The following is a 23684-nucleotide window of genomic DNA, read 5'->3' as shown; positions in this document are numbered from 1 at the left end:
TATACGGCGCGCATTGCTTTTAAAAGCGTGCAGCCGTGGCGTGGCCAAGCAGCCGCGTCTAAGTCTTATCGCTGCTTAGCATGGGTGGTTGTTTTCCGCCAACGATATCGGAGATAGTGTAACCATGAGATGCAAAGAGTGGGGTAAGCCAAGAGTGAATTGTGGGTCATTTAGGTGCGTTCCGATTCAGGTAAACCGCGGCGAAGCGTAGCCTCACCAAACGACCTGCCAAATGATATTGGAAAAGCCGACAACTTGGGAGAATGCCTCATTTCGCTTGTCCACCTGTTTGAGGAGGTACTCTCTCCCATCTTTGCTAACAAATTTCAGATCTTGACCAGAGTCCCACTGCAGCTTACTTGGAATTTCTTTTTCAACAACGCGCTCTTCCTTCTCGAACCGCTGGAGTTCATCATACCTGATAGACCATGAGATGCTGTGTCCTAAGTTTGAGACAAAACGAACTCCTCCAGCGCTCACGATGAGACGCCCGGTAATCTTTTTGTAGTGCGCAGTATAGCTGTTGTGATCATGGGCAGGATCAAACGTGGGAGAAAGCTGTGCCGGACCAGATGCGACAGGCTCAGAAGATTGGGCAAGACGAATTCCCTCAGCTTGTATGTACTTAATAGCCCACTCGCCTAAGACAGCGTCAGGGGATTTCTCTCACCAAGCAATGTTGGACCTACCATGTGTTGGGATGTTCCACAGGAAACGCTTCGTAGGCGAAACCAGTAGCCTGTACTCGGGGAAATTGACCGCAATTGGGTAAAGCGCGAAGAATGTGAAGCCCATGGAGAATGTTATAGTTTTGACGAATAACCAGATCGGGACCAGTGCCGTGACGAGCGTAATAGCGATGAGAAGAATCAGCATACGTATTGTCCGGTGAGGAACACGCCATTCGTAAAAGCTATAGACCGATCAGCTTCACAAATACCATGTGATATGCAGACAACATACTTGCGCATAGTCTCAAAGAAATTTGCCAAGTCAGCAAGTTGGACCATGAACCACGGGCCCAGCCCATCAATGAGATCTTGCGACCATTGTTCGTCGCCTTCTTTCACGATTAGTTCTGTTAGCGATAAAGCCGTCGTGCGCTGATCCTCTCGATGTTTGATGTCTTCGCGTAAATCCTGCATGGTATTCCCGTGTGAACGACGCTCGATCACAAGATACACAAATGCTGCTAACTGTACAAGTCAGCGAATTGTTCCACCTTCCCGGCACTTATCTAAACTTACGCAGCCAGAAAGTAACATGTTGAAGTACCAGAGAACAGAATATACCAACAGGTACTTGGCCGTTTTCGACGGCTGTTCCCACCGGTAAACTCTTCGCGATGTCATTATGAGCTCTTGCAGCGGCGATGAGGCAATCAAAAAACGCTCGATGTTCGGCATGATCGTGTGCTTGGAAGGTGCTGGTAGATCTGAACCGTAGCCGATATACTGTCCTCCATACTGATGTGCGTAGTACACAAGCAACTATTGCTAGTTAGAAGACCCTGAAGTGAGGTGGTCGAGCCCAAACATACATGTTGCCCATATGCTCTCCAATCGATGACTAGGCCTTCCTGCGGACTGTACTTCTCAAAGTCTGACCTTGACTTCAACTTCATTTCTTCGCGCGGCAAAAGCCTGACCTTTGTTATGTGGCGATCGATAGTCCATCGTGCATAAGTAGCTTGGCGCTCTTTCATCAGCTTGGAGAGGTCTTGTATCGCAAGCAACCTTTGTGCATCGGTGTTTGCAGCCTCAACTGCTTCTGAAGCCTGGAGGAGATCGACCTCGTTGCTATGGGGTATCTCTTTCGCTGTCATCTGTCCTGCAAACTGCTGATTACTGTGCTCTGCCACTTTCGCTCTAACACTATCGATAGGATTGTGGACGAAGTCCTTGAATGTGGTGCGGTCAGGCTCTGGTGCGTCGGTCACATACCGTGACTGTGATGCGTCATGTCGCCCTGCGATGGCTGTCGTAGTAAGATCGAAGTCATCTGAGGCCCTCCCAATATGAAGTTTCTTTCTGATCTTGATGCCAGCTTTGTGCTTCTTAAACTTGATCGATTCAACGAGATTATGAGACGGCGAGCGTGGACTGTCTGACTCCGAATCAGACTCTGTGCCCTGCTTCTCTGTTTCATGTGACTCTGGTAGTTGGATCTGCGCAGACTTCGTGATCTTGGCTCGGTCAAGTCCGATCTCGAACTCGTCGACTAGAGCCGGCTCCTGTTGTCGCTGTTGTTGCATGGCTGCCTAGCAGTAGATCGTCTGCACGCTATGTGATATTAGAGTTTGTAGGCAGCTAAGATGACATATTCCGTATCAATGTAAGGTGACGACAAAGTTCAATGATGAAACGTTATTGATGTGCAGCTCCTTTGCCTATTGCCTACAACTTGTGTGGCTGTCTCGTGTTTGCTGGCACGTCATCGGGCGTCACCCAAATACCACGTCAGGCAACCTCGTAGAGACGTACACAAAAAGCTACGATGGGAACGACGGGTCACAAGGCTTGCTTTTTACGAGAAAGACAGGTGATGCGCTGCAGCTGTAGACGCGTCGCCTATTACAAGACTGCAGTTGCCCCAGCCGTGCCGATGACAGCATAATGACTAGCACCTATACCTAGTGCTGATCACGACTAAGATGAAATGTCGAGGCCCTTCATTGATAAATCGCAAGCAGCCTTCAGACCTTCAAATATTTGAATTCCAAGGTCGCTGATAGCTAGTCAGCTTTCTCGAGTACGAATCTTGAATTTACGATGTGGCTGTCATGTGACCCCGGATATTGGTGTGGCACCCCGTTAGGAATCTCAAAAGTCAGTCCTCAAAATTAGTCGTGAATAGAGTGGTTGTGAAACTTTGGATAAAGCACTTTCTATACTCAAAGATCGCTAAGTCAAAGCACTCAGTCCCACAAGAAGTTGACGGCCTTTCTCCACCCTGTAGACTTTGGCTCCAAGGGTTCAGGATTCAATGCAACCTGCTCAAGTGCAGCTCTGATCGGCACTTCAGTCAGATCCACAAACTTTGTCCCCTTGATGAATTTCCACAGCAAGAAGGCAGCAATTACAAGTGGAATGTCCAAATACGATGACACGAAACTGCTTGTTGACCATCCACCTTTCGTGAACACCGAAAAGCCACCAGTAAGTAGGATGGTCAAGCACATGAACAGCGCGACCGGCGACGAATACGGGGTCCAGCTATTGTAGAATGGTAACTCGGTGCGCGATATGCCTTGTTTCTTCATTGCTTGGGTAAGACGGATGTGGTTGAACAAGATCGAGGACCAGGATACGAGGACACCAGCAGCTGTAAGATCAACGAGCCACCAGAAGACTGTCATAGCGTTGCTCGAGAGGGCCATGAAGGCGAGGAACATGAAGCATGTGTTGAAGCATACGCATACGTATGGCACGCCCCAGGCAGATGTGCGGAGGAAAATCTTGGGCGCCTGTCCTTTGATGGCGAGACCGTAGAGAACACGGGTACCGGAGAGAAGAGCTTGGTTGGACGAAGACCAGGCAGAGGTAATCACAACAGCGTTGACGACTGAGGGAATTGCTTTGATGCCAGCGGCTGAAGCGACGATTACGAAGGGACTCTGTGTTGCGTCGCCAGACTGGTCATTCAGGCGGGGGTCGTCAGAGGCCACAATCATACCAACGATAAGAACTAAATGTCGTTAGAGCAATATCTATACACCCAGGAGAGCTCAACATACCTGCTAGAATGTAGAAAATCAAGACACGGGCGAAGACCTTCTTACAGGCCTTTGGGATGTTTCGGCGCGGGTTCTGCGTTTCAGCAGCAGCCATTGCTAGACTCTCAACGCCCGCGAAGCTGAAGACGGCATTCGTCATGACGGCCCAATATCCAAGGAATTGGCCCCATGGCCCCGTAGTGACAAATTCAACGAATGGACCTGGCTGCTTCCAGTACCTGAAGCCAATCCGTTCCTGTCCTGGAATACCACCAAGATCGATGACCAGACCAAAGATGATCAGGAAGACAACAAGGAGGATCTTCAAACAAGCGAAGAAGAACTCGATTTCTCCATAGATCCCCACAAATGAAATGCCAACCACAAAGGTGATGACAATGAATATGCAGATCCATACTGCAGGGTTCAGATCAGTCCAATACTGAAAGAGGACACAAATAGCCGAGATCTCTGCGGGTACCGAAAGCAGATTGCCGTATACAATGTTCAATCCGATTGCGAAGCCGAACGCAGGGTCAACGAGGAACTCGGCATGTCTGACAAAGGAACCCGTTACCGGCAACAGCGCGGCGACTTCTCCCAGCGCGAATTGCACTGCGCACACAATGAGTCCAACAGTCGCGTAGCCCAGGAGTGCACCCAGGGGACCGCCAGTCTGGATTGAGCCACCAAGTCCAAGGAAGAGTCCCGTTCCAATGGCTCCAGCGATGGCAATCATCTGAATATGGCGTTGGCGCAGACCTCGAGCGAGGCTGTTGTTTTCGAGTTGCGTAACGAAGTCGCCCTCATGGTCCTGGTGTCGACTCCAAGAAGCTTCGAGGTCATCACCATGGGACACGTTGGTGCCGACATCGAGGTCTGTTTTACTCATGGTGCCGTTGATGGGGCTCCTGCCCGATGAATATGAGGTGGCGTTGCTGATTGGGCCGTCGGAGGAAGTCCCTGTTGAAAACGTATTGTACTGGCCTTGCGAAGCAGTCGCATCAATCAGAGGCGCATTAACATTGTCATCTTCGCCGTGGAAGTTTGGTCGTGTGCGACCAGCTCCGACGGGCATGCTCCTAGTTTTTTTAAAGAAATGTACCGATTGCGAGAAGGGCCGAGATATTGCGTGCTCCGTATTTCCACGCGTCCAGCGGCGAGAGCCTGCGAGCGGCGTCCACTGGGGTAGCGACCGTGAGGCTCAAAAAGCTAGGGCAATGCCAGAAGAAGCTTCTTTACCGTGCTTGTGGGTGTCAAGCTTCGGAAGACATTTCTGTTGGGTGTCGGAGGATGGAGAAGCGCCGAGGATGCGCCAATCTAGCTTTTGATTGCGTGATAGCGATTCATAGAGCATCTCGAACACTACAACTGCCTAGACTATGTGGCTCGCAAATTTTTGGTCGGGATCAGTTTTGTGTTAGGCTGAAGATTGAGTGAGCAGCGCTACATGAATAAGGTCAAAAATGGGACTGGTGTCAACGTTCTCTCCTTGCATACATCCCTCACTAGGATGTCGCCACTATCATATCCATTGCGGATCATCCCGCAAACTCGACAAGCAATGGATGACCGGGATGGAGTATCAGACTTGTGTATCAGTATATTGCACATCTTCTTCTAGTTGCTCCGCTGTGGTTCGATACATATGAGAGACTACCGTACGGTGTCGGGGTATATTAACATCATTCGGCATCCACAGTGCCTGTCAACGTCCTCAGACCAAAATCGTCTGCCATACGCGCCTGTCGTTCTTCTATCTGAAGACAAAGCAGCGCATTTCTCTATCCCAATAAAACAAAGAAAATTTAAATGATAGTAGAGATTAGTGGAAATGTGGTATCCAAGAAAATATACGAACGAGTGTCGAGATATTACCATACAACTCAGACATCGCTTACAACACGAGATGGGCTGCGATCATTGAGTGCCTCTCCAAGCGCTTCAGCATCGTAGTCCACCACTACGACCTTTGTGGGCGTCTCAGGTATGTTGTCGAAGAAACCCCAGATCGGACCGTTCTGGTTCACACCACTTGGTCGTAACTTGGGTTTTGCAAGACCTTTCTTCTTAAGAGCCGTAGGCTCTAGCGTTGTTGTCTTCGCGGTGTCTTGTGAAGACTCTGTCTGGCGCGAGTCTGAAGAGGTCGGCCGTAATGACGATGATGCAGCAGGCGCTGTCGAGGTAGGAGTAGCACCCCACTTGCCAAAGAACCAGCCCCCAGAGCTCTTTCCATCTGACGGGTTGTCGCTCTTACGTGGACCACCCCTCTGGTTTGCGATGGTCGAGTACAGGAATGAGCGACTGTCGCTACTATCTGCTCTACCCTGCGAGAGGCTGCCGTGGGCGGTAGCGGTCCACGGAGTGAGCTCAGGGCCCACTGACCCAGCGCCTTGAGGGCCGGTGAAGCGCGATCGACCTGTCATTAGGAGTTGTGCAGGGCGAGATTGCAATGTATGTATATCCATCCCGGAAATTGATATGAGTGATTCATGGGACGCATGTCGACGTAGGGCAGGTCGTGAATGCCTAACAGGTGATATGGCATCAATGTCGTCTTCAGTTTCCTCAGGTGGAGTTGTTACAGCGTCTTCAGGCATGAAGATCGAGGCATCCTCGTTCTCTTCGGGTATCGCAGCTTGAGGTTCAGGATTCATTGAGAGAGTGGGAGAAAGGACGAACACGTCGTTCGTGTATGAGCCAGCTGGGCTGCTGATAGCGGAGATCACAGCATGGGCAGCACTCTTAGTAGTCATGGCGATCGGGCTACTAGTATTGCGAACTGTCGAAAGAATTATTGGAGGCTTCAAAGTCCGGGATCTGCTCCTGCGGTGCTGACGAGGTACTGTGTCTGGATCAAAAGAGAAGTCGCCCGACTTTGTTGGTCCGAACATGGGCGACTGGATATCAATAGAATCAGGAGGGCTGGTTGGTCTCGAAGAGTCGTAAGCTGCGTCGCTGAAGACACGGTCGTGCATGGATCCGCGATGCGACTCGGAGATTGGAGAACTTGGTAGAGAGCTAGGGCCGAGTGTTGTCGCTTGCGACCAGCGGTGTGTGTTAGGCACAGTCACCGATGTCTGAGAGAGAATGGTGGCAGTCGAGTTCCGCTTTAGGGACGGCGCAGGATCGAAGTGGCCAGATGTAAGACTGAAACGCTTCTTTTTGTTGTGTTTTCGTTGAGCCGCGATCTTTGGTAGATGCTTGTTTTGTTTCGACCCATGATAGTGATGGTGGATGTGCAGTTCCTGGCTTCCAACAGGCTCGACGGTATCCGTCTCCAGGTCTAACTCCTTGTCTAGTGTTGACCTGGGAATCTCCTGGGAAGGCGACGGTGAGACAGGTTGGTGGAGCCTCAGCTGGTCGCGTAGGCGCTCGACCTCCTCGTTTGAATTAACCAGCATCTCCCTAAGCTCCAGGATGCCATGTTGCAAGTTTGCGTTATCATGTAGTATGTCCTTGACGAAGTGGGTGACGACAGTACTACTGCTCTTTTCCTGTCCAGCCTTTGCCTTGAGTCGTGCTGCCGCGGAGCCTAGCTCGCCCTCTACTGCCATTCTCCGCTCCATGCGTGCGACAACTTCAACATGGCGTTCCCTTTCTTCGCGGGCTTCCCGCTCGATGCGGTCGATCTGGTCCTGCAGATCGCCAAGTGTTCGTTCGGCCTTTTGCCAGCGTTGTATGGCCGTGCGCTCATCGATCGTTCGGGTGTCCAGTTTGTGCTGCAGTCGTGACTGCTCCCTTTCCAGATCGAATAGCTGAGCTTCTAGTAGCTGTGTTCGTGCAGCCAAAGAGGACAGTCGTTGCATTTCCTCCTCGGTCGAGCGCAGCGCATCCTGCAAGGCCTGAATATGAATGTCTGAGCTGCCAATCGACTCGTTCAGCTGCTCTAGCTGGTCCAGAAGGTTGCGGTTCTGCTTGATGGTCTGCGCATTCTTGGCTTCGAGTTCGAGCTTTTCGTTTTCGAGGCGTTCGATCGTTGCCATCATCTGCCGGCGCTCGCGCTCCGAGTCGGCGACGTAGGCCTCATGTCGGACGAGCAAAGCCTGCAGTGCAAAGGTCAGCGGCATGGCGCGGAGGTGAGGATAACCGCTCAGCGGAGCAGCAGCCAGACGGGGACAGCAGGGCGGAGAGCATGTAATTGTAGACATACTTGACCGAGCTGCGCAGCTTTAGACACGTCCCGTTCGAGACCCTCGAGCAGGCGGCCATTATGGGCGAGGAAGACACAGTCGCTGCTACCACAGCAACAGCGCGGCCCTGGAATGTAGCCCGCGCTGCTGGTCGCCATGCGTGCTGTTGTGCTACCGCGGGGTTGCCAGAACGGGCAGCAGTATTAAGGTTTGGGCGCTTATAGTAGATGCTGGATGCGGTGCGCCGAGGTGGGTTGAGGTGGGCATAGTACTCAAGGCGACAGCGATAGGGTCGAGAGACGCGAAGAAAACAGGTGGTAGGTGTGTTGAGTGCTGAGCGCTGAGTGCCCCAAGGTGTGTGGAGTCTTGTTTGCGTTCCTGAGTGATGCACGCAAAAGGGTGGGCCATCAACAAAACGATACATAGATGTGGATATGGCCATGCCGCGGTATCCCTGCTCGTTGCTCCCCCGCGCTGCACGCCAGCAAACAGGGAACAAAGGAGTGGCTGGCAGGCTTCAAACAACGGTACAACCGTCACTTGACCACTGGCCGGCCATGAGCTGCAGGCACGGCTGCCACGCCCACACCATGGGTTCGCACGTTTGCATCTCGTTGCGACCCAGACGTCACCGGCGCACATGAGCACTCTTCGCCCGTCGTCGAGGCTAGTGGGAAATTGCGTCGATTTCGCAAATTCGCCCTTTCCATCCGAAAAGGGACGATGCAGCTTGGCGGCTGACTGTAACACCATCACCGACTTGTAGACACAAAGTGCGAGATGCTGGAGTATAGAAGCAAGTGGTGAGTACTGCCTGGTAGGTTCTTCATAAACACTTTGTTCAACCTTCTCGGTTTTCGTCTCTTGCAAGTCACAAACATCATGTCTCGTACAGCTCAGATGCTGGTAGCAGCGCAGAGAGCCTCACGATTCCCAACTCGCCGACTGCACAGCCTACCATGCTCGGCGTTTCGATCTCCACCGAATCAACGACTCCTTTTCTCACACAAAGTTGATTCGCCTCAAGAAAATCCACCATCGTCTTTCAGCCTGTGGGCTCAAATCAAGGAGGCACGACCGGCCGTACGTTTCACTGTCTATGCTGGCTTAGGGCTGATGGCCACGGCCGAGTCGACATTTTGGTTCAACGTCATCAAAGCTAAATACTTTCCTTCGACCCGTGAAGATGACAAGGAGAAGGCCGAGCAACTACTCAAAGACTTCCAGGCTGCAGTGAAAGGTTACAGGGCCGTATGGATGAGGAACTATGGAAGATACTACGGAGCCTACACTTGGGGCCTCGGGTACGGCGGTCTCGATGCTCTGGAACCTATAGATCCCAAGCGTCACTGACCTGGAGGCAGAATGATAGTCTCGTCTAGGCACAGAAGGGTTATGACAAGTTAACTTCCCTCACCACTGTTTGTATACTGCATAGCTGGCTGGTTGGACGTGTTTAGGTGCAGCGCGTTGCCTCTCCATACTCTCTCCTTCGCTCACATACCCTCCGAGTACAAACCGAACTCTCATTTACAGATCAATAAGATCCTTACAATGCTCCAACAAAGTTTCACCCCTGAGAGTTTACGCACGAATCGGACAGAATGGTGCCAATGCCTAACCCATGCAACAAGAACTTCCGAGGCGATAGGTAGTCTTTCCGAGTACAAAGTCTAATTCATCACTAGACAGCAACCAGAGACAACAGTATCGATGCAATAGAAAGGGGCCTCACTAGATCTTTCGATTCACAGATTCCTCTACCGACTTGAATCGTCCAAACTTCCAAGAGCGGTCCAAGGCTTTCTTCGCAGCCTCATGACAAAATGTTGCGGATTGCCCTGGGTAGCAACCTTCAGAGCTATTCAATTATACATCGGGTTGATGGATGTTGATTGACTTCCATCGGAATCATCGATGATACTGACGACACACTTAGTTGAAACAACGCTCTGAAGCTTGCAGAACGAAGGTTGCCTTCCAACGTATCAGAACTGAAGCATCGTGCGGCCTCAGTCGTTAACCGGAGTGTAGAAGATGTGGCTCGATCCGAGAAGCTTGATGAAAGAGGCTTCCATCGAATGTTTTAGATCACGATACATGATAGCTTTCAGCTTGTCGAGCGAACAACTTATCCCACTACCAAAGTAAAACATCTAGTCATCGCTAGTAAGGTTGTAACACTGGACTTTATCTGCATGAACGGCATACTCGTTCCTAAGACCTACAATTACTCCATCACATTGGAGAACCTAGCTGGCACTATGTATGTATTCATGATTTTAGTATCAGGGACGAACCTTGGTGATGTCTAGTATGATGTATTGGAGAATACCAGAATTACTGCAGTCACTCGACTCGTCCAGCTAGACTACCTGTAATTCGCTCTTCCGTTCACGGCAAGCGGTAGTCTATACTATACAAAAAATCTGGACGAGAAAGCCTGCAAGATTGAAGATTCTATCACCAATGCCTCGAACAACAGTCGCTCGGGTGTTGGTCCAGATACAAGACTGAGCTCATGGTATGGGAGGAGACCGAAGTTGAGTGTCGATCGTGGTCCATATCTGTATCAATTCTTTGTCACTGATGCAATTGAGAATCCTCATGCCAGCTATGCTTCCTTGATGCCCTTTCGGCCGGTAACTTCCCTAACCATTCCACAGTCGCACATCCATCGGCTGTTCTTATAGCTGGGGCTAAGAAACAGGTTACATACCTGATAGCAATCGGTCGACCGCGTCACCCATTCCAATGACTGCGCCGAGAACTATGTGACTACCAGAAAGTATTCCTTTCTGAGCACCTACACAATCCAGAAAGATACTTGCAGACTGTGCCGCACATCATCACTTCACTTCTTCATAGGAAGGCGACAACACCAATTCCGAAGCTGATCTGAAGAAGTTGGGGTAAAACTGGTCCGACGTCACAACATTGAACACGAGCACAAATGAAGGTGCAAGACCCCTTTGCCCAATCGACTTCTCAAAGGAAGAGGCCAAGGACTGCTTACGCATGAATGCCGCGCAGATCGAGGCAGACGAGCAAGTTCGGGCTTGTAGGGATGTGATCGGAGTCGGGCCTGAAGGGTGGGTGCCGTTAGATCAGTATGATGAAGTGAAGCAACAACGTGAGAGGAAGCTCAAGGCTGATGCACTCGAGGCTGATGCACTCGAGGCCGCTGAGTCTGGACGCGAGCGATGGATGCTGCGCGAGCATTGGACATTCAATAACTTTGACGAAGACGAGTATTCGTGAAGGACATAGAAGTAGGATACCTAGTAGGATCCGCACAAGTGAGGCAGGCGTGCGAAGTGCCGTCAATTGAACCTTGCGATTGGAATACCGGCCACAAATCTCAAACATCCTAAATCTTTTTGACTCAATATTGTCCAACAGTGTCAAAATTGTCTAAGCAACCATGTTCTTGAAGCTTTACTTTTGTGCCCATCTTCGGTCTTGACCACCATCTAGACTCTGCTTTTACCCGTCGTCGAGTCCTGCCAACGCAATCACGCACATGTCAGCCTTGGTACGCAACGGCTGGTCGCCCACATCGCCATAATCGCCCAGGAGAAACGGTATGAAGCGCCCTTGGCCCAACAAGCTATGAAGCGATATCGGGACAACAGTCCACTCGTGGCTTTGCTGCTTGCGCGACGCATAGCGCGTCTCGTTGCGCCTGCAGGGCTGGCAGGATCGGAACTAGGGTGTGGATACGGACCATACGGAGGAACTAGCTACATTCGGAAAGTGGAGATTGGCAATCATCTCAAGACGAGCCTCATGTTCTTTCTTCCTGAATACGCGTGTAGGTTATTTCGAGTGTTGAGATCCTTGGATGGTGCAGGGAAGAAGCATGTGACCGGAGAAAGGGATGCGGCTAGGGCTGCGCTAGTCTGTGCGGAGGCAGAAGCATTCATGTAGCAACATAGACGCGTGAATGGTATGATCGCGATGTCTGATAAATCAATGCGCATACTTAGAAGGCGTTTGACACGCGTCTAGAGTTGTCGGTCAGTGTGAAGTTGTTGGCCTGCAGTGCAGATATTGCCAAAGACGGAAGCTCTCACGCGTCAAAGATCGCTGACTAACAGGCGACATCATCAGCTATGTCAAATCATCGTCGTCATACCTCCTCACTCCTCACCCGAGCTATGAGCTTCCGTAAGATGCACGCCACGCCTACATATATGCCACAGCCCTTCGACTAGTCTGCCCAGCCGCCATGCAAGCCCGCCATGGACGCGCAGCAGCAGTTTCTCCGCCTTGGTTTAGACGAAGCCCTGGACATACATGATGATCATCTTGAGCACGACGAGGAGCTGCCTGACTATGAGGCCTCAACAGCTCCAGCGTACGACGATGACGACCACAACGGACCATATCGGACATTCCACCTGAGACGATACGATCGAAAAATCCAAATGCTGGTGTCGTACGGGCCATCTGCGAATTCAGCATACCGAATCACGACAAATACCTTCCGACTCTTCTCGAGGAAGCCGGAGATGGAGGTGTTGTATACGGGCGATGGCCGCATGCGAACACTGGCAGCCATCTCTTTCGACGACAATGGACCTTTGCCTTGGCGGCCGCGCGCTCACTTCGATCACATAGATCCCAGTGGTCTCACTGCGAGATTCGACATGGACTCGCGCAACTTCGCCGATTGGACAGTTACTGTCGACAACAAAGCATACGAATGGCGACTTGGGATGTGGCCCATCTCGCTGGAGCTGAGCGAGAGGAACTCGAATCTAGTGATTGCGCGGTTCACGTACTCAGATCGTGGAACATTGGCTGTACGAGGAGGCGAAGTCGGCGATCTGGTTATCTATCGCGATGGCTTGACAATGCAGAGAGATGGAATTGGGAAGGTCGTGTGCAGTCTGATGGTAGCGTTGACACAGCTGCAAAAGCTTGGGCGACACTACTCCAATAACGACGCAACGAGATCACGGACAAACTCGTTGGTGCAGGAGCATCGGTCAGGGCACCGTGGATCGTCTGCAGGATTCACTGTCAACTAAGACAGCAATGATGTTCATTTGACGTACCTGAGCGGTTGACTGAAGCAGCGCGTTCTTGTGCTTAGGTGACGCAGGTGTGCCAGGCTGAGGTTTCGTTGAGACACCAACAGTCAAGCATTGTCAGCAACAATGAGTCTCAGGTTGAGTCTGAGGGCGGTGGGAGGGTGAGACATTGACATGCCTCTGGGAACAGTCGTCAACGGCGAACGTGTCTGGGATGGACGCGGCAACGAGACATGCTCATCAAACGGTGTCTTGGCGGCGCCGACGAGATGAAGCCAGGAACATAGCAGGCGCATAAACGTCGATGAAGCACCAATGCACTAAAGGCATGATGATGTGTATAGTGCGTCCAGTAGTGATGTCTTCCACCACAGACAGCGGCGCGGCCCGTCAGCGACTGGCCTGGTGTGCAGCGGTGTGCAGTGGTGTGCAGCTAGCAGCCGTTGGCGGGCAGGAGCAACCGGCGCTCGTTGCACTGAATGTGGATGGCGGTTGCCTCTGGCCGACAACTCGAAGCAGCGCATTGTCTTTGTCGGGTCTTGAGGAGGGCGCGGAAATGGCAGGCGTGGCATGGGCCCTTGCAAGCCGGTTGGTCTCGACTCTCCTGGCCAGAATCTCGATACAGCGACGAATCTGCCGATCTGCTGGAGAGGTGGGGACGCCCGCGAAACAAACGGGCCTGCAGCTGGACGCCCACCCATCCTGCGTCGCGGCCAGTCGTCCGCAGATTTGCGGCGCCGCGCAGATGCGATTGCTGCGAGACATGCAATTGCGAGAATGGCATGCGACTCAACTCAGCAGTGCTCCCGAGATGCACTCTGCAAGCACTGGAGCGGCAGCGGCAGCGCCTGCTGCTGACTGCTGACAGACTTTGTGCATGGGAGCACAGGCAGGCCGTGTCTGGCTGCAAGCGACGACTAGCCTTGAACGGCCTGCCCCCAATCTCAGCCGGCGGTCCGCGCAGCTCGTTTCTTTTCGGCTGCAGAGCAACGCAGTCGCGTCGTGGCGTGCCTGGTGTCTTGTCGCTCGCCTGCACTCCACGTCCAACGAGTCCACTACCGGCCCCGTTCCTTGGGACTCCTGCGCCCCGTCTCTCTCCACCGCCGCCGCCCCAAGAGCGCCCTGCTCGTCCCCTCGTTCCTCGCCTTCTTCTGCGCATGTCCGCGCTCCCGTCTGTTGCGACTGCTGTCCGATCCTGCCCCCTTTCAGGCCTAGCCGCGCTCGCCGTGCGCCTACTGTGCACCAGATCTCCAGTGCCCACCACCACGGCCTCCGCCTTGTCCGCGCCCGCACCGAGGAATGGGATGCCCACAGCCGCGCATTCGCTCCCCGACCCCGTCGTCTCCCGCGCCTTCCGCGCCTTCCAGCTGCAGCTTGCGAGTAGCGTGCGCTGACTGACCTCCGCACCGCTCCGGCTGTGACTCTCCACCGCCTGCCGACCGACACAGACACACACCAGCCGTCTGGTGTCGAGGCAATGGTCAAGATGCGGATTCCAATCCGTGAACAGCTGGGATGTCTGGTCCTGCTGGCGTCCATGATCGGCTTGGCCGTCGTTGCTGTTGCAACCTGGGTCACGAACCACAACTTCGTGCTCAACATCAGGTCGGTGCGCTGCTTGCCCGTGCGGCTCTGGGCTAACGTGAACCGACTACAGGTCAACGCGACTCAACTTGACTGCCTCGCTCAAGGCAGCCCAGGTGTCGTCGAATCTAAACCTCATGCAGATTGTCGTTGCCCAAGCTTCGAAGCGCCTTTCTCCGCAGACTGCTCTGCAACGCTACTACAACGGGAACACCTCGAACGATGTGTGGAGTCGAACGCGCGAAGACTACGATGCTATCTTCACAGGGGACATGATGAACCGCATTGCTATCCAGGCTCGGATCTACCCCAGGAACACGTCCAACCAGATTCTTTTCAGTCGCACTGCCAACACCATGTTTGGTGTGCAGTTGCCCTTCAACAACGCCAACGGTCAACCAGCAGAATTGGGCGACGAAGCCTTCGGCTATGTTCCAGAGCTGTACCCTAGGTTCAACGTCAGAACAATACCCTACAACTCAACCTTTAATACATACGAAGGCGAATTCGAGGGAAGAACTATCAACAACGCCAGCTACTTGTTCTCTGGGCCGTACAGAGTCAACGACACCCTCAGTCTGGTGTCAATCACTTTACCGATCATTAACAATACATCGAGTATTGAAACCCTCGGCTGGCTGACGGCTGTGCTGGACGCTTCGCTCCTGACTAATGTCATCAATCAATTGGAGGGTCTGGGTGACAGTGGTCTAACGATGCTCTTTGGACCTGATAACGCCACCAATCACTTCCCAGCCGGATACCTCTACAAGGACCCAAATCCCGACCCACCCGAAAACGCTCAAGTACGTTTTCTGGTCCCTCCTACGGTCAGAGACAGCGTCAAAAGGCACGGGAATCACGTCGTTGGACTCGATCTACCTCCATTCGATTGGACCGAATTCCCTGCTATCAAGACAGCCTATAGCGTAAATACTGGGGCCACCAACAATGCCGGAAGTATCATCTCTACACGCAACGAAGAGGGTGATGATGTTGCAATTGGCTATGGTGTGGTCAACAGTCCAATGGTCGACTGGGTTGTTATTGTTGAGCAGACTCATGGCGAAGTGTGGGCACCTATCTACCAACTGCGAAACGTCATCATTGCCTGTGTGTTTGGCACCATGGGTGCCATGCTGATTCTCACCTTCCCAATCGCGCATTATTCAAGTCGCCCTATTCGACGCTTGCGAGACGCTACGACGAAGACAGTTTCACCCCATCTTTTCGAAGATGATGTAAGCCTGAGTTCCGGCAACGATGGTGCGAACGATGATCACGATGAAGTCCTCGCGCGCAAAGAAGGTTTCTTTGGCCAGATTATCCATTTTAGGCGGAATCAAAATGCCAACAAAGCCGAAAAAAGGGAAGCCGAAAGAAGACGGCAGTTTCGCATTCCTGGGAAGGTCAAGGACCGCAAGCACCTGATCCACGATGAGCTGACCGACTTGACTACAACATTCAACGAGATGACCGACGAGCTCATGATGCAGTACGAGAGGCTAGAAGAGAGAGTGCAGCAGCGCACAGCTGAGTTGAATGAGAGCAAAAAAGCCGCCGAAGCTGCAAACGAGAGCAAGACCTTGTTTATCGCCAATATCTCGCACGAACTTAAGACTCCGCTTAATGGCATCTTGGGTATGTGCGCAGTCTGCATGTCTGAAGACGATCCCGTGAAGCTCAGAAGATCCCTTGGTATCATCTACAAGAGTGGCGATCTCCTTCTAAATCTTCTGACGGATCTTCTGACATTCAGTAAGAACCAGGTTGGGCAGCAGCTGAGTCTGGATGAAAAGGAGTTTAGATTGCGTGACATTAGCTCACAAGTTTTGGCTATCTTCGACAAACAAGCGAAAGAGGGCGGTATCAACCTCAACGTGCGCTTCGAGGGACCTTACGACGCCAACTTGAACGACGATGGACGACCAACCAACGCTGGCGATCTGGGACCCTTCGGACTTGGACGGCTCAAGGACATGATCCTCTACGGAGACCAACATCGAATCCTACAGGTGGTGATCAATCTCGTGTCGAACAGTCTCAAGTTCACACCTCAAGGTGGCAACGTCACGATGACCATACGCTGTACTGGAGAAGCGCATATGACCGATAGTAGAAAAGCTTCACTGGCTTCTAGGCAAAGTTCAGCGAGAAATTCGAAGAACCGCTTCAGGGCGACAAGTTCGGAAGTCGGATCAATGTCAACCACAACTCCAAATGGCTTCGCAACGGCGAATCACATCAACGCACTTGAGAAACCAACCGCCTATTCACACATTATGATTTCGGATCGGGCAGCCACACCCCCACCTGGACGATGGTTATCTTTCGAATTTGAGGTCGAGGATACCGGACCTGGTATCCCTGAAGACATTCACGCCAAGATCTTCGAGCCCTTTGTGCAAGGTGATTTAGGTCTTAGCAAGAAATACGGCGGAACTGGTCTGGGATTGAGCATTTGCTCGCAGCTGGCTACCTTAATGAAGGGTACTGTTGGGTTGAAGAGTGAGGTTGGCCATGGTAGCGTCTTCACCATGTCAATACCGCTCAAGCACCTCTCGAGTCGCGCCGACAGTACAGCAAGCTCGCAAGTGGACCCCACCTCGCGAAGGAACTCTTCTGTCGACGAGCCCCGTGCTACCTCACGGGAGGATGCCCGTTCCGTTCGCTCGGGGCACTCGACCAGAAATGCACCCAGTCCTGTTCCTGTCGTTAACGTGAACGCAAACGTGGCTGCTGCTGGAACAACTGCAGGGCCGGTCGCATTTGAGCAAGACTCGCAACCCCGCTTGGTTGGCTTGAGCCAGCCCTTTTTTGCGTCAAATGCTCCCTTAGAGTCGCCGAACTCACAAGCAGCAGCGATGCAGCGTGTGGAGGCTGAAGCTACTAAGGGTGGCAAAAAGATCAAGGTCCTTGTGGCAGAAGACAACACGACCAATCAGATCGTGGTTATGCGTATGCTCAAGCTAGAGGATGTGTACGACGTAACAGTGGCGAAAGATGGTCAAGAAGCTCTCGACAGGGTCAAAGAGAGTATGGAGGCAGGGGAACCGTACAACCTGATCTTTATGGACGTACAGATGCCGAACATGGATGGCTTAGACTCAACAAGATTGATTCGACAGTCTGGGTTCAGCGCCCCTATCGTCGCCCTGACCGCCTACGCTGAAGAGGTATGAACTTGCAACGACCGGATTGAGCTAGAAGATGCTAACAACGCCCCAGTCTAACGTTAAGCAATGTATGGAGTCTGGAATGGACTTCTTCTTGTCAAAACCCATCCGACGCCCCGCGCTAAAACACGTTCTAAAGACCTACTGTCCACCCATCGAAGAAGAAGACGAAGGCGGAGACAGAACGCCACCCAAAAATTCTCCCAATCCAGCGGCACCCGCACCGATAAACACGTCTGCTAGTCAACCAAGAGGACCCTTCTCCTTAATAGCTGGGACGAAGGAGCACATCGATTCACCCGCGATATCACCAGGCACTGCCTAATTTCCCTCAATTTCCCTTCCTACAGTCGTTTGGTTCAATACCCTATGATTTTGTAATGCATGGCGCACGATTTTCGTTACCAATACTTTCCTAATTCTAGTCCCTTACACATTAAGCATGGCGCTGGTTTGGGTTGAAGGTTGCTCAAATAAAACAATTGGATGGGCGTTCACGGTATTAGCATCTGGGGCAGGTCAATGAGTATTTGGAGCAGTTGTTTCAATCTTCAAGTATATATATCGGGCTTGAGTGGATTGCGAGTAGTGTTTTTCGAAACAAAAAGTCAGAGTCCCTACATTATTCAATACAACGCCTGTGGCGCGCACTCGCTGCAAGTTTCATCGTGATTACATATGTACTGTATGTAGTAATGTAATTGATATACATATCATATAGCTTTCACTCCGAGTTCATCATGTGTTCTCGTGTTGATGACGTCAGCGAGATCCGGCACTTAATGGTCGAGAAGTCATGTTCATAACATAACATTAAATCAGCTTTGGTCTGCACCCAAGCATTGCGTGTCCGAGAAATCAGGAAATGCCGCGAACACGCTCAATGAAAACTGAAGACTCGAGCAAGACAATGCTGTCGAGTGATAATGAGTTGCCTGATCCTCCTGAGGCCCTTTCGTCACAACCACCTGCATCGTTCAAAGGCCGGATAGCAAAGTATGAGTACACCAACAGCTCAGCCAAGGAAGATCAGACACCGTCATCCGCATCCCCTGCGCGACCAGCGAAGCGTTTACGAACTACATCTGTGACCGCCACGAAGGCCACACCATCTCCTCGCGCCGCAAAGAAGCAGCGCAAGTCCAGCAAATACGCCGACCCATCACAATACGCGCACCTCTCCCCGCTCGTCGACATCCTAGAACCAAACCTAGTATGTGTTTTCGTGGGTACAAACCCAGGCGTTAGCACCGCGCTCCACGGACACGCGTACGCGCACCCCTCGAATCATTTCTGGAAGCTGCTGCACTCGTCCGGGCTTACTGAACGGCGCCTCGCGCCTAGCGAGGACAGGAGTCTGCCTGCGCAGTATTGCATGGGCAACACCAATATTGTGGAGCGCCCGTCCAAAGACGCTGCGCAGCTCAGTAAGGAGGAGATGACCGAGGGCACGCGCGAGCTGGAGCGCAAGTTTGCGCTCTACAGACCGGAGGCTGTATGTATTGTGGGCAAGGGTATTTGGGAGGCGGTGTGGCGGTTTCGGTACGGGAGGAGTATGAGCAAGGGAGAGTTTGCGTATGGGTGGCAGGATGAGAGGCATAACATGGGGATGGTGGAGGGGGAGTGGAAGGGGAGCAAGGTGTTCGTGACGACGAGTACGAGTGGGTTGGCGGCGAGTTTGAAGCCTGCGGAGAAGGAGGCGATATGGAAGCCTTTTGGGGAGTGGGTCCAGCGGAGGCGGGAGGAGCGTGGGTTCGTACCTGGGGGAATCGAGGAAGAAGTTAAGGAAGAGGTTAAGGAAGAGCGAGCAGCTTGAACATTGCTTGCCTTCATCATTGTAATGCCCGCAGCTCACACTTGGTCAGTCGTTGACTCGGTTGCAACACACGTATTTGTTCGGTTTGTTGTTTCACCGTTGTTTGTTTTGTCGAAACGGGCGATCCTGCAAGGCCCGGGACTCCCACGTTGTCAACGCCTCGGTCCACTGCGCTGTTGTCATCTGCGATCCCTGACCTAGGACCAACAGTCTTCTAACGGCGTGTCGGCTATGTCCGTCTCGATACCAAAGTAAATGCCGGCCTTCTCTCGCCAAACCTTCGCTTGTCCACTGACACATGCCAATCCAGTCTCCCTTCGTGGCGCGGCTCTGCATGCGCCACATTACGTTGTGATGCAGCCAAGCCTCTGTTACAATACATGTCATTTTTACGCTGCGGTGCTGGGAAAACGCTCATTGCAAAGCCACCGCGGCGGACCGAGGCGCCAGAACTTGCCCTTTCGGTGCCCGCGGCCGCCACACTAAGGCGCAAGCAGACCCCAGCTAGTACACGGGTGTTCGGCACTCTTGCATGTTCAAGCAACCTCACCTAGCATCGCAATCTCGCAAATACGTGTTAATCGTCCACAGAACACCAATGAAGGGAATGTGTACATCACACTGAACATGAAAATGCACAGTAGATATTAGAGGAGTGTGCAAAGGGCAAATGGTGACCTAGGTTTCTTCACCACCTTCATGCACCGTCACTCACAAGTGTTCAATGCAATGCGCTCAGTCATGCGCCTTAACTCTTCGCCGCCAAGACACTGATTCCACGCGTACCGCAGCGCCCAGCCGCCAGGGTCAATAGTGCTGCATCAGGGAGTGGCCTTGTGCGATCCATTGCTGCCACACGTGTGGCTGCTCAGTCGCAGCATGGTCAAGGGCGTCAAACCTCCCGCGGCGCCTACGGCAGCTCTACCTCGCAGCGTCTTCAACGCGGCATGTGCGGCCGATACGCGGGCTCTGCGTGTTCCATTGACTGCGCCACGGCGCGCAGTCTGCTCACAGGTGCCGGCGATCCGCCCCTGACCTGCAGCTAATAAAATGTTGTGAGCGCCCGTTTGCTGTGCACCTGCCACAGTTCCTGCCACAGCTTCTGCCACAGCTTCTGCCACATCTTGCTCTCGAGACTGCTACCGCCGCAGAACGCCTCACCTCCAGCCTTATCCCTAGCCACACCTCGAGCCTATTCCAACCACACTTGAATTACTCAACGCAAGAATGTCCTACCAGCAGCCAAACCAGGGTTACTATGCCCAGCCCCCGCCCCAGGGCCAGTACATGCAAGGCCCGCCTCCACCGCAGCAGCAGGTAAGATACCCGGCATTTGTGCTTCAGATCTGGAGTTTTGCAAGCGCAAGTGACTAACGTAGATGCAGATGTACTACCAGCAAGGTCCACCGCCGCCGCCGCAAGAAGAGAAGAAGGACCGCGGTTGTCTGGCCGCGTGCCTGGCAACACTGTGTTGTTGTTGGTTGTGCGGCGAGACGTGCGAGTGCTGTCTGGACTGCTTCGACTGCTGCTGCTAAGGCAGTCGCACTAGTTGCAGAAGACAAAGATGGAGGGAGAGAGACTAATGCGGGTTTCTGAGAAACGACCAGCACACTCGCTGCATTTCCTACATGTTCACACGCGAGATATCCACAAGGGCAAGGTCACGGCTTTGCGACACGGAAAAGGCGAGGGAGTTTGGTGGTGGGCTATGTAGTCGATTGACCTTAGCCGAGAATTTCATTCCATTTCAACACAAACGAAACGATACAGAGTTTGATGTATAGGGTTACCATGCGCTACGCTGTGCGTGATCCTTGCTGAGTGCTATAGAAGAAGCGAGGGGTAAGAAAGAAAATTCGGCCGTAGCTGTCCCTTCGTGCATGCGCACTGAGGTTTACCATTGTCTTGAACTGAGAATCGAAAGTAAGAGATGTCTAGTCATCGTACGCCTCTTCAAGCTCTTCTTGGTACTCTTCCTGTGCCTCGATGAGCTCCTGGCGCTTCTCCTCGAGCGACTCGCGGTCGCTACTTGAAATCGAGTCACCGTCTGCATCATGAGTAGGAACTGGGGGAGGCTCCTGGAAGGCCTGATCCCCATACGGGTCGTTAGCGTATGGGTCGGCAGCAGGCGGCGGCGCAGCAGCATACGCTGCGGGGGCAGCGGCGGCAGGAGCAGCGGCAGCAGCCGCAGGGGCAGCAGAGCTCTTCTCGTCATCGGAATTCTCGGCTGTCGGGCGTTAGCATACTAGAAGTGCAACTTGGGTGCGCAACATACTCAGCTCATGCCCAATCCAGGCGCCAGCGGCGATACCTCCGATACCAGCCGCTGCGAGCATGGCAGTCGAGTGGCCCTTGTCCTTCTTCTCCTTCTCGGCCTTGAGAGGATCAGCGGGTGCGCCAGGCGCTGTATTGTAGTCATGGCCGCTGTGTCCGTGGGTATTGCCGAACAGACCGCGCTCATCGTGACCAGCTCCAGCAACGTAGGGAGCGTTGGGGCCAGGCGGAGCATAGGGGCCAGGAGGCAGGTTGGAAGGAGGATCCCACTGGGTGCGGCCTGTAGCCTGCTCAATGTAGCTGACTCGCATTAGCACATGCAATCCCCATGTAGGTATGGCGATTGACTTACAACCAGCGCTGGCTATTCTGATCCCACTGCTGGTTCCAGCCGGGCGGCATTGGAGGGGGAGCGCCATACGGCGCAGGAGGGCCTTGTGGTGTGGGAGGGCCCTGGTTATACTGCTGAGGGTAGCCCTGGGGTTGACCATAGCCCTGGGGCGGCTGGCCGTAACCTTGGGGTGCGCCGTACTGTTGAGGCGGCTGTCCGTATTGCTGCTGCGGCGGCTGACCGTACTGTTGTTGCGGCGGCTGGCCATACTGTTGCTGGGGTGGTGGACCGCTGTTATGGTCACCGCCGTAGTAGCCATCAGAAAGAGCACGATCGCCTGGAGCGGCGCCACCAGGTGCTCCATGAGAGTCACCATGGGCAGGCTGCGAACTTGAATTCGAAGAATCTGTAAATGGATCAAAAGTTGCCCACGAGGTAGCTGGATATGCGAGGCTCACCAGTGGGCTTATCCTTGGGCTTATCGTCGTCATCGAGCAGCTCCTTCATCTTCTTCTTGAGGAAGTCCATGCTGGCGATGTGTAATGAAGCACGTGGAGACCAAGTACCTTGTGAGTTTAGAAAGGGTGAAGCAAAGAAGAGGGAAGAGAATAAGAACGCAAAAGTTGAAGCGGGGTGACTATGTATTTAAACAAACAGTGGCCACGATATCGAGCACAGCCCATCCGCAGCGGGCCACGAAGAACCCCTTGGTGGCATGCAGGGCAACAGCACTGGACAGCTTGCCTAAGTTGTACAAACGGCTTGTCGATGAATTGAGGGGCACCGGGCCAGCTGAGTACACACCATCCGTATGGCGAGTATGTCGATTAAAGTGGGGGTCTGCGAGGGTCTCATGCTTCTGGCGGCTAGGATTAGATTCGTGGGATATGAGCAATGGGTCATCGAGACTTGGCGTGTAGGACAGTCGAACTTTCCTACTATACGGGTTCAGTAACGTTTTCTCCAGTATGTAATGTTTTAGCTCAGCTCCACAAGCGGTCTGACCCCTCAACGGCGGACAACTGTCTAAGGCCCAAAACTATGTGGACCAGAGTGGACGGACGGGTGCCACATCAGGGAAGGACCGGAAGTCCACATTCTTGCGTAAGTATAGTAACGGGAGTCGCCCGTCCTGTAATCGCTCAAACGGTAATGGGGTGGCTTAGGCGTAGCCACAGATAAATGGCGCAGCAAGTGCAGCCGAGCTTGGCGTTCGTGCGTTGCGAGCACTGCATCGTGAATGGCGCGCGCGAGAATGTCAACAACGATTGGCATGAGATAAGTGCTCGTATCTCTCGTCGCACTTGGATCCTAACGAAGGATCCATGTGTGGAAGAAGCTGAAGTGCGAGCGAACATTTCCTGCAGAAGGAACAAATACTTAGGCTGGCTGTGTATCATTTTCGATGTCAAACAAACAGAGAGTCAGAAAAGGAAGAAGATATGATCGAGAAGCGCGACTGTCCATCCCTATCAGCGTTAGTGTTGCACACTACGAAGCTCGGATGATGGCGGCAGTGAACTGCCTCGGTGCAGCCCTGCATCGATCTCGAGATCACGTGGAGCAGCGGCTGTCACGTGTACAAATCATGTGATTTCCGGCAAAATCAGGTGGGA

The 23684-nt window shown here is 52.9% G+C and overlaps 9 protein-coding genes across 9 annotated transcripts; 5 read left to right on the top strand and 4 right to left on the bottom strand.

Moving 5' to 3' along the window:
- Position 1: 1 nt before the first annotated feature.
- C7974DRAFT_114432 (uncharacterized protein) lies at positions 2–2585 on the bottom strand. The gene is made up of 5 exons (XM_046135054.1): positions 1541–2585; positions 1248–1490; positions 964–1196; positions 690–913; positions 2–641 (listed from the first exon to the last, which is right to left on the bottom strand). The coding sequence occupies exons 1-5, from the start codon at positions 2252–2254 to the stop codon at positions 214–216; spliced, it is 1842 nt and encodes a 613-aa protein (XP_046001997.1). The 5' UTR covers positions 2255–2585; the 3' UTR covers positions 2–213.
- A 332-nt stretch (positions 2586–2917) lies between these two features.
- C7974DRAFT_302968 (amino acid permease-like protein) lies at positions 2918–4607 on the bottom strand (the record flags this gene model as incomplete). The annotated part of the gene is made up of 2 exons (XM_046137925.1): positions 2918–3687; positions 3737–4607. 2 exons carry the CDS (start codon positions 4605–4607, stop codon positions 2918–2920), a joined length of 1641 nt encoding a protein of 546 aa, XP_046001996.1.
- A 994-nt stretch (positions 4608–5601) lies between these two features.
- C7974DRAFT_431294 (uncharacterized protein) lies at positions 5602–8006 on the bottom strand (the record flags this gene model as incomplete). Its single annotated transcript, XM_046144767.1, has 2 exons — positions 5602–7761; positions 7869–8006. The coding sequence occupies 2 exons, from the start codon at positions 8004–8006 to the stop codon at positions 5602–5604; spliced, it is 2298 nt and encodes a 765-aa protein (XP_046001995.1).
- A 363-nt stretch (positions 8007–8369) lies between these two features.
- C7974DRAFT_386547 (uncharacterized protein) lies at positions 8370–9383 on the top strand. The gene has a single exon (XM_046141075.1). The coding sequence runs from the start codon at positions 8731–8733 to the stop codon at positions 9199–9201; it is 471 nt and encodes a 156-aa protein (XP_046001994.1). The 5' UTR covers positions 8370–8730; the 3' UTR covers positions 9202–9383.
- A 2552-nt stretch (positions 9384–11935) lies between these two features.
- C7974DRAFT_114361 (uncharacterized protein) lies at positions 11936–13038 on the top strand. Its single transcript, XM_046135052.1, has one exon. It carries the CDS (start codon positions 12093–12095, stop codon positions 12882–12884), a length of 792 nt encoding a protein of 263 aa, XP_046001993.1. The 5' UTR covers positions 11936–12092; the 3' UTR covers positions 12885–13038.
- A 1167-nt stretch (positions 13039–14205) lies between these two features.
- C7974DRAFT_114348 (uncharacterized protein) lies at positions 14206–18053 on the top strand. The gene is made up of 3 exons (XM_046135051.1): positions 14206–14492; positions 14545–17647; positions 17700–18053. Exons 1-3 carry the CDS (start codon positions 14365–14367, stop codon positions 17970–17972), a joined length of 3504 nt encoding a protein of 1167 aa, XP_046001992.1. The 5' UTR covers positions 14206–14364; the 3' UTR covers positions 17973–18053.
- A 477-nt stretch (positions 18054–18530) lies between these two features.
- Positions 18531–19463, top strand: C7974DRAFT_409504 (uracil-DNA glycosylase-like protein; the record flags this gene model as incomplete). Its single annotated transcript, XM_046143404.1, has 1 exon — positions 18531–19463. The coding sequence occupies one exon, from the start codon at positions 18531–18533 to the stop codon at positions 19461–19463; it is 933 nt and encodes a 310-aa protein (XP_046001991.1).
- Positions 19464–20690: 1227 nt separating this feature from the next.
- C7974DRAFT_409503 (uncharacterized protein) lies at positions 20691–20998 on the top strand (the record flags this gene model as incomplete). The annotated part of the gene is made up of 2 exons (XM_046143403.1): positions 20691–20780; positions 20849–20998. 2 exons carry the CDS (start codon positions 20691–20693, stop codon positions 20996–20998), a joined length of 240 nt encoding a protein of 79 aa, XP_046001990.1.
- Positions 20999–21397: 399 nt separating this feature from the next.
- On the bottom strand, positions 21398–22596 carry C7974DRAFT_409502 (uncharacterized protein; the record flags this gene model as incomplete). Its single annotated transcript, XM_046143402.1, has 4 exons — positions 21398–21690; positions 21739–22037; positions 22090–22474; positions 22527–22596. The coding sequence occupies 4 exons, from the start codon at positions 22594–22596 to the stop codon at positions 21398–21400; spliced, it is 1047 nt and encodes a 348-aa protein (XP_046001989.1).
- Between the last annotated feature and the right edge of the window lie 1088 nt (positions 22597–23684).

This window comes from Boeremia exigua, assembly GCF_020726555.1.
Source record: "Boeremia exigua strain MPI-SDFR-AT-0100 chromosome Unknown C7974scaffold_2, whole genome shotgun sequence".
Lineage (NCBI taxonomy): Eukaryota > Fungi > Ascomycota > Dothideomycetes > Pleosporales > Didymellaceae > Boeremia > Boeremia exigua.
This window is presented reverse-complemented; position numbering and strand designations above follow the sequence as displayed.

Bases quoted from the DNA above. Each gene is read 5' to 3' on its own strand.
- C7974DRAFT_114432 (XM_046135054.1), bottom strand. From the start codon at position 2,254: ATGCAACAACAGCGACAACAGGAGCCGGCTCTAGTCGACGAGTTCGAG. The intron at 914-963 runs GTATGTTGTCTG...ATCGGTCTATAG, and splicing joins TTCTTTGAGACTATGCGCAA to CTTTTACGAATGGCGTGTTC. The intron at 642-689 runs GTAGGTCCAACA...ACGCTGTCTTAG, and splicing joins GTGGAACATCCCAACACATG to GCGAGTGGGCTATTAAGTAC.
- C7974DRAFT_386547 (XM_046141075.1), top strand. From the start codon at position 8,731: ATGTCTCGTACAGCTCAGATGCTGGTAGCAGCGCAGAGAGCCTCACGA.
- C7974DRAFT_114361 (XM_046135052.1), top strand. From the start codon at position 12,093: ATGGACGCGCAGCAGCAGTTTCTCCGCCTTGGTTTAGACGAAGCCCTG.
- C7974DRAFT_114348 (XM_046135051.1), top strand. From the start codon at position 14,365: ATGGTCAAGATGCGGATTCCAATCCGTGAACAGCTGGGATGTCTGGTC. The intron at 14,493-14,544 runs GTCGGTGCGCTG...AACCGACTACAG, and splicing joins AACTTCGTGCTCAACATCAG to GTCAACGCGACTCAACTTGA. The intron at 17,648-17,699 runs GTATGAACTTGC...ACAACGCCCCAG, and splicing joins TGACCGCCTACGCTGAAGAG to TCTAACGTTAAGCAATGTAT.